Source organism: Mus pahari, chromosome 16 (assembly GCF_900095145.1).
Source record: "Mus pahari chromosome 16, PAHARI_EIJ_v1.1, whole genome shotgun sequence".
NCBI lineage: Eukaryota > Metazoa > Chordata > Mammalia > Rodentia > Muridae > Mus > Mus pahari.
The window spans coordinates 31,173,231-31,181,413 of record NC_034605.1 but is presented as its reverse complement, the minus strand read 5'-3'; the positions used below and the strand labels follow the sequence as shown (position 1 = coordinate 31,181,413).

Genomic DNA, 8,183 nt, shown 5'->3' with positions numbered 1-8,183 from the left:
TCTTCCCTACACTGGGGAATCAAGCTTTCACTGGATGAAGGGCTGATCCTCCCATTGATGTCTGACAAGGCCATCTTCTATATATGTGGCTGAAGCCATGGGTCGCTCCATGTATACTCTTTGGCTGGTGGTTTAGTCCCTGGGAACTCTGGAGATACTGGCTGGTTCATATTGTTGATCCTTCTATGGTACTGCAAACCCCTTTAGCTCTTTGGGTCCTTTCTCTAGCTTCAACTTTGGGGACCCTGTGCACAGTCCTCTGTATTTTTCAGGCACTGGCAGAGCCCCTAAGGAGACAGCTGTATCAAGCTGCTGTCAGCAGCCTGCCCTTGTTGGCATCCACAATCGTGCCTGGGTTTGGTAACTGTATGTGGGATGGATTCCCAGGTGGGAAAGTCTCTGGATGACCTTTCCTTCAGTCTCTACACCAAATTTTTTCTTTGTATCTCCTCCCATGGGTATTTTCTTCCCCCCTTCTAAAAAGGACTAATGTATTCACACATTGCTCTTCCTTCTTCTTGAGCTTCATGTGGTTTGTAAATTATATCTTGTGTATTCCAAGTTTCTGGGCTAATATCCATTTGTCAGTGAATGTATACCATGTGTGTTCTTTTGTGTTCGGGTTACCTCACTCAGCATGATATTTTCTAGTTCCATCCATTTGCCTAAGAATTTCATGAATTCATTGTTTTTAATAGCTGAGTAGTACTCCATTGTATATAAGTATCATATTTTCTGTATCCATTTCTCTGTGTAGGCACATATGGTTTCTTTCCAGCCTCTGTCAATTACATATAAGGCTACTCTGAACATCACTGAGCATGTGTCCTTATTACATGCTGGAGCATCTTCTGGATATATGCCCAGGAGTGGTTATAGCTGGTTCCTCAGGTAAGTACTATATCTAATTTTCTGAAGAACCACTAGACTGATTTCCAGAGTGGTTGTACAAGCTTGCAATCACACCAGAAATGAGGGAATGTTCCTCTTTCTCCACATTCTTGCCAACAACTGCTATTACCTGAGTTTTCGATCTTAGCCATTTTGACTGGTATGAGGTGGAATCTCAGGCTTGTTTTGGTTTGGATTTCCCTGATGACTAAGGATGTTGAACATTTCTCTAGGTGTTTCTTTCCCATTCAGTATTCCTCAGTTGTACCTTCTTTGTTTAGCTCTGTACCCCATTTTTAATAGGGTTATTTGGTTCTGTGGAGTAGAACTTCTTAAGTTCTTTGTATATATTGGATATTAGTCATCTATTAAATGAACTTCTAAATACCTAATTTAAGCATGCAGATCATTATTATACTTGTCAGCTTATTTCATGGAGAAACACTCTTCAGTGTACCCAGGGATTACAGGCAAAGATTCATCTCACTAAAGATAATTTACTAGTGCTGTGGTATGGTCGTGAAATATTCAATAATGAATCTTTCTCTGCCCGTAAAGATTAGGGAAAAGATAAAACAAAACATGTAAGATTATAAGGAAGAGGAAATAATCGTGAACAATGATTTTCTCATAGACTGACACGAACATCTTTAATCAGGCAGCTAAAAATGGCCTCTAAGATTTCAAAAATAATTTGCACAAGAATCAACATGTAGGAACACGTAAAAGGAAACCATCCAGACACATGGATATGTTGTAATAAAACAGTAAAAATTCCCTAAAGATAGAAAGACATAGCTCATGAATGAGTGTTTGATGCTGTTGCATAGCTGTACATGCCCTTGAGGTTATCTGCTAGAATATATAGGAACAGGAAACTAAGTGGATGTACACCCCTGTGAATAAGATCTGCAGACATAGAACTCATCCTGCTTAAGGACTCCAAAGGATGGCACTGGCATTGAGTCAGCCTCACTTCTGTAAGTAAATCTCCCCCTCCCCCGTGCCTCTCTTAGTAAAAGTATTCAGTTCAGTGTTTCTATGAGTTTATTATAATGGAGTTCTTTCTTTGGAATCTTTGATATTTCCATCTGGTGTAAAGAGTTTATTTTTTCATAGACTACCAGGAGTAGTGTTCTGCATAGACTTTATATTAACTTTTAAAATTATTTTACTTGAAAGAAACTGTAAAAGGGTATAGGAGACAATTGGATTAGTAGATTTCATCATCCTTTAACTTGAGACATGTTTCAATGTTCAAAGAAAATTTGTGTTGTCTTATCTTCTATCATGAAGAGAGAGAAGGAGGAATATGTTCCTGGTATCCAATGAATAGAAATGATGGAAATTACTAAGCAGTTTCCAATGCATAGGACACCTTACAGAATAAAGAATAATACATCTCAAATGGACAATGTTTTAGAGTTTTAGAAATTGGAAAATATTGAAGGTGCAAAATCAGTGGATCAAATTAATCTTATCTCAAGTCAGAAGAGACAGAATTGTGATTGTGAGTAAAAAGTACGTATGATTGGTGTCCTGATTATACCTTAGCCAATAATAAACCATTAGAAAAACAATTTGACCATGTAAGTCTTCTTCAACCTGAATATGTTTAGATTACATTGAGAGAGTCTAATCTGCTGACAAAAATTATTGGGCATATCAACTTTATAAAGAATAATATGAAGTTTCTGATAAAAATCTTTAATGGAGCTTTATCATATCTTCACAATACTAAGATGTTATCATATATTGGACAGTATCTCTTCATCTTCTTGTTAGTAATCATCATGTTGTATTTATAGTCAAGTGTATACAAGAAGGCAAGAGGTAAACTGTTCTATCCCTGTGTCATAAGTGTCCAAAACATTGACATCGAACATGATGTTTAAAAACTGCATATTCTTCAAGAGTTTGGTAACTGAAAATGAGCTTAAATTCCAAATATACTAAACCATCTAAAATATGCCTTAACATATAAATGCAGAACTTACTTTAATTTCAGATATTTGTAAAGTTCAGAAGCACAAAAATTGTGAAATCACCTGCTCCTCAAACTATTATTCAGAAAAATTCAATTACTTGCCTTAGTATTTAGTGTGACTTTATGTGTCATTCCAGATATCCAATATGAAGTCATGTTGTAGTAAAAAGAGAAACAAAGAAACAAACAAACAGAAAAAACAAAAACAAACAAAACAAAACAAAAACAAAGAAAACCTTTGGCCAGATACAAATTTCCTGGGCCTAAGAGAACTCAGTTTAATGCACCATCTCTAAGTAGGTTTTGTTTCTATGTGGCAGGTGCACTCCTGCTGCTGCTGGTGTCAAATTTGCTGCTGTGGCAGAAAGCTGCATCAATTCCTGCGTGTCTTGCAGAAGAGGATGGTTGCTGGAACCCACTTTTGGAAACATTTAACAGTGCCATCCAGAAAGCTGAAACCTTTCATAATATTGCTGACCAATTATATGTAGAACTTGTAAGTACCTCAAACTCCATACTAATACTTGAACTGCATTTTAACCTGAGACACTAAACATCATGGTTCAAATATCAGAAAATACATCTTTATAGGTAACAGATGCCCCAACTACTGAAACAAGGACAAGACAAATTGGAGAGTGTCATGAAATTTCATATTATTTAATGATACTAATACTTTTTCTCTACTTTATTAAAAATAAAAATAACTATGGTAGAAACTTTTAAAATATGCTTGGGAAAGAACTCTAATTCCTGATTTTGAATTAGGGAACATGAAATTCTATTGGCCCTGTTAATTTAACACACTTCAGGTAAACACTGTAAAAGATATGTATTACAGTGAACTATATATTCGTAGCAGAGATAAAGTAAAACGTGAAGATGCAGGAAAAAAAGGAACAGAAGGAAAGAAGGGAGAAAGGAAGAGAGAGAAATAGAGAGAGAAAGAGAGAAAGAGAGAGAGAGAGAGAGAGAGAGAGAGAGAGAGAGAGAGAGAGAGAGAGAGAGAGAGAGAGAGAGAGAGAGAGAGAGAGAGAGAGAGAGAGAGAATCTAGCCTTTTAAGAATCCCAATTAAAGATTTTCAGTAATAAGAATTTCTCCAATATCAGAGTAGGAATAAAAGTGTAAAGTGGATCCATTCCCCTTTTGGGGATTGTCATATCTCAAGGACAGAAAAAAGGAAACTATAGAAGCAGGTAAACCTTCAATATGATGGGCATCAAAAAATGTGCCTCTATTTGGAATAAATATGTTGTCATATTTGTGTTGACTAGATGTTATTTTCTCCCCTTAACATGACTCAGTATTACAACCAATTCTCATCTGGACAATTTTTGGCCTTTGTAAGTACCTTAATTTCTTCCAGCTACTTCCCAATATGAGCCTCATGTCAATGATTGTGTTTTAGAAGAGAAAGCATTATAAAAAGTATTTGTATTTCCTCTTCTTAATTGACTTCTTTACCCTCACATTTATTCTTTAACCTTTCATAAATTAGCTGATTTTTTAAATAAAAAGTTACTCTAAAGTAAATATTTAAGTAAATTAAGTAATTTATTAATTATACAATGCCTAATTCAATACATGACATTAATTTATATTTTTAATAATTTATGGACTTTGAATTTACATAGAATTGATTGTAAAATATTTTATTTTGTGAGACAATTTCATTTAAAATTTATTATGAACATGCCCAGATATATTCTTTAGTGTTAGATTAAGAAATTTTTAATTAAATTAAATGACTTAGTTCTTCAACTATTTAGTCCTTTCAGTGTCTGCTTTCCTTAGCGTAACTTTTTAAAGTGAAGAAGAAAAGCGAGTATGAGAGGAAGGAGTTAAATATTCAAAAGTTAATGAAAAAAAAAAAAACAAATGAAATTGCAGCTAAAATGTATAGACACCAAACTACAGGACAGAGTGTTTCTTAATTTTTAATATATGTATTTTATGAATTACTTATGTTAAATTTTACAAATCCACTAAAATCGATTAATATTATGGTCATGAAGTTGTTTATGATTTCTGAAATCTGTTTTTTTTTTTGTATTATTTGTAGAGTTCTCAAATGATTAGACAGGATGAGTCTGTTGTCAGAGCTGGGAGTTACTGCCACTCAAGTCTCACGAACCCCCCAAACACAGGTGTACAGATAAATATTGAAGTGAGTTTCCTTCATGGGTATTCCACAGAGCTCCAGAAGCAATACATTGGGTTTGTGGTACTGTCAGTTATTACAAGTATTATGATAGATTCAGTAATGATGCATTCAGAAAATGAAGGTAAGGTGTAGAAAATTATCCCATTATAGTATTGATAAATTATAAACAAAATCAAACCTAGAACAGTGTAGAAAATGCTTAAATACACCATTTAGAGAAATGTATTTTAGGAATGACCAACCACTAAATTTTTATTTGCTCTTTTTTTGTGATTCTTTGAGGTAAATTTACTATCCATGAATATATATTCACTCCTCTATCAGGAATAACAACGTGGCTGTGTTTAATATATGTTGCTAATGGGTTCAGTATGATAACATTCTATGTGACTGAACTACTTCCTGATTTTTCATATCTGTCCTGGTTCTATTTCTTTTTCAAGCTATCTCTTCATCACTCTACTATTCTCTATGCCTTAACTGTAAACCAGATAAGCAGAGCAGTCCTGTGAAATAATCCTTTATGTTCCTTAGGATGCAACAAATTCATGATTAGCAAGTCTACATATCATAGCAGTTCTACCATAGGATGTGATATAGTTCTTACCGTATACATGGTGTGCCTGAATCCCTTATTGAATATGATTTTAATCACTTACTTCTGCCTCTATCTATCATGCCAAACCTTATTGGTCCCTATTGAGTACTAGCAAAAACTATTTTATAAATTGATGAACAAGCAACCAAATAATATAGAGGTTACTGGAAAGGAAGCTGTTAGAATTCAAAAGGAGAAAAAATATGATGACCTAAACTCAGAAAAATGCTAATCAACAAGCTCCATAATTTGTTTTATGTTTTAGAAAATATATCAGTTGTTTAAATGTTATACTTCCAAACTATGTAACATCTATATATGTTTCATATACACATAGTAAACACATGTTTCAGTTCAGGTTCTTTATATGAGCATTACAGATATCAAACCTGCTAAACTTAAATTGTATAATGCAATGGTTCAATTGTGTCTCACAGATCGCAGCATATTTAAAAACTTTGATCAATTTTGTGGGTTCCTGGATCAGCCCTCTATTCCATCTAGTGATTGAACTGAGTGCCACGCAAGATGTCCCTGAAACTATCCTCTCAAAAGCCAAGGAGATGGAAGAGAACAACAGACAAATCCTGGATGACCTTAGGTGGATACTCACCAAGGTGACAACTTCCCGTTCATTGTTTTCACTCATAAAATAGGGGAGTTGTGAAAATTAACAACAACAACAACAACAACAACAACAACAACAAAAAGTATCCAATTCTGAAATACCTCATCTTTCCAGAGTGAAACAGATATATCTGATCTTGTTCACAATCTTTCTATAAGGCAGTGTTTCTCAACCTGTGGGTCATGACTCCTTTAAGGGTCAAAAGATCCCTTCACATGGGTTGTATACTTGATAACCTGTATATCCAATATTTATATTACGACTCCTTAAATTAGCAAAATTAGAGTTATTAAATAGGAATGAATATACTTTTATGGTTGGGGTTCACCACAGGATGGGGAACTGTATTATAGGGTCACGGCATTAGAAAATTTGAGAACCACTGCTCTAATAGGTTGTTGGCCTCTACAATCTTTTCAGATGCTTCTGATCTCTTTACACCCTAGAGATCAGAATGATACATAGACGATCCTCTGATTCAGTTAAAGGATAACTTTCCTGGTCGGATGAAAAGAGCTCGGGTCTTTCAATATCACTCACCCCTTGGGTCTACATATCAAATCACCATGTGATCCAAATCACTTGTGAGATTATTATACATATACCTCATGGAGGTTGGATTTAGTAGAGGAGTTGTGCATATCAACTTGTGTGACTACATATAAAAGGACATGTAAGAATTTCCTGAATGAGTAACTGATATGAACTCTTCCATTGACTCGGAACCAATGGAAATTTTCTACGTTTCTTCTGCTTTGAAATGATATCCTTCCTCTGCAATTCCTTACATGTTAGAAGAGATGCACATGAGCCATCACCACACATTCTAAAAATCTAACTGCTTGAGAGTTTCTTGGCTAAGGAAAATGAAAACTCATAATGCAAGCAGCACATTTATGAAGGCATTTCTCTGAGTGCACACAGAAGAAATAAGGAGAATGGAAGACTAAAAATGTAATTAACATGTAACTGATTATCATTTTGATTTTTAGGTCTCTCCTGCGGAAGAGATGAAGGAAGAATTTCCCCACTGGGACTATCTTTCATTCTTAAAATCAAGCGACAAAAATAATAAGTTTTTGGCAATGTTTAACCTCTCTTACTGCATAGATCATGATTCAAAGTACATTTTACTTCAGCTCAGATTATTGAAGTGTCTCGTAACTGGGAAAGATTGCTAAGTGCACATACAACCATGTCTGCTTTGGAAATGCTCCACAAAAGTTCATGGCTGAGCAGTTGTTTTTAATTGTAAACATTTCAAATGCTTGTGTGGTTATAATGAGTCTCTTTAAAAAAATAAAATAAAAATATTCTCTTTAGAAATGTCCACATCTAAAATGCCTAGTCATCTTTTGTTCATTGGATAGAATATAAATCAATAAACTTAGGTTGCCCCAATCAAATATATCACCAACAATACATGTTAATCTAGCAAATAATGTTAAAGTTTATTTCAATAAAATAACATTTATTTCATAGAAAAGTAATGAAAGTCAAGTTTTTAAAATCAAAGTATAAAACTCATTAACTGATACATGTATCCTAAACAGAATTATAAAACTTTTAATACTTCATAACATTCAGGCTGTCCTTAGGAAATCATGCTAACTTGAGAGCATAGCCAATCAAATACAACTGTTATCTGATTTCACAACCTCAAGAGAACTTAGAGGGAAGGAGGCAAGGACTAGAGATGATAAAGATACACTGTATTCATGCGTGAAATTCCCAAAAACTTGATTTTTAAAAAATAAAATTATTTTAGGATGCAAATATCAGTTAGTGATGATCTCTTCAGTATGTGTCATAAGTATGTGTCATAAGTCCAACTATAACTTTGCTCCTCAATAGCATGATCAATGATATGTTCTGCATGCTTTCATTTCTCTGCGTCTAACAAATATTTTGTTT

The 8,183-nt window shown here is 34.2% G+C and overlaps 1 protein-coding gene across 3 annotated transcripts; it reads left to right on the top strand.

Moving 5' to 3' along the window:
- Positions 1–1,741: 1,741 nt before the first annotated feature.
- Positions 1,742–7,596, top strand: LOC110334058 (prolactin-8A6). Of its 3 annotated transcripts, none has more exons than XM_021215902.1 (6): positions 1,742–1,871; positions 3,199–3,374; positions 4,184–4,222; positions 4,942–5,046; positions 6,079–6,258; positions 7,262–7,596. In XM_021215902.1, the coding sequence occupies exons 1-6, from the start codon at positions 1,841–1,843 to the stop codon at positions 7,448–7,450; spliced, it is 720 nt and encodes a 239-aa protein (XP_021071561.1). In that variant the 5' UTR covers positions 1,742–1,840; the 3' UTR covers positions 7,451–7,596. The 3 variants fall into 3 exon arrangements, with proteins under 3 accessions (XP_021071561.1, XP_021071560.1, XP_021071562.1); XM_021215901.1 differs by having other exon boundaries at positions 1,841–1,871; positions 3,196–3,374; positions 7,262–7,450; XM_021215903.1 differs by lacking the exon at positions 4,942–5,046 and having other exon boundaries at positions 1,841–1,871; positions 3,196–3,374; positions 7,262–7,450.
- The last annotated feature ends 587 nt before the right edge of the window (positions 7,597–8,183 follow it).

Coding starts and splice junctions, on each gene's coding strand:
- LOC110334058 (XM_021215901.1), top strand. CDS start 1,841: ATGGCACTGGCATTGAGTCAGCCTCACTTCT. Junction 3,375..4,183: donor ACCAATTATATGTAGAACTT/GTAAGTACCTCA, acceptor AACATGACTCAG/TATTACAACCAATTCTCATC. Junction 5,047..6,078: donor GTGTACAGATAAATATTGAA/GTGAGTTTCCTT, acceptor TGTGTCTCACAG/ATCGCAGCATATTTAAAAAC.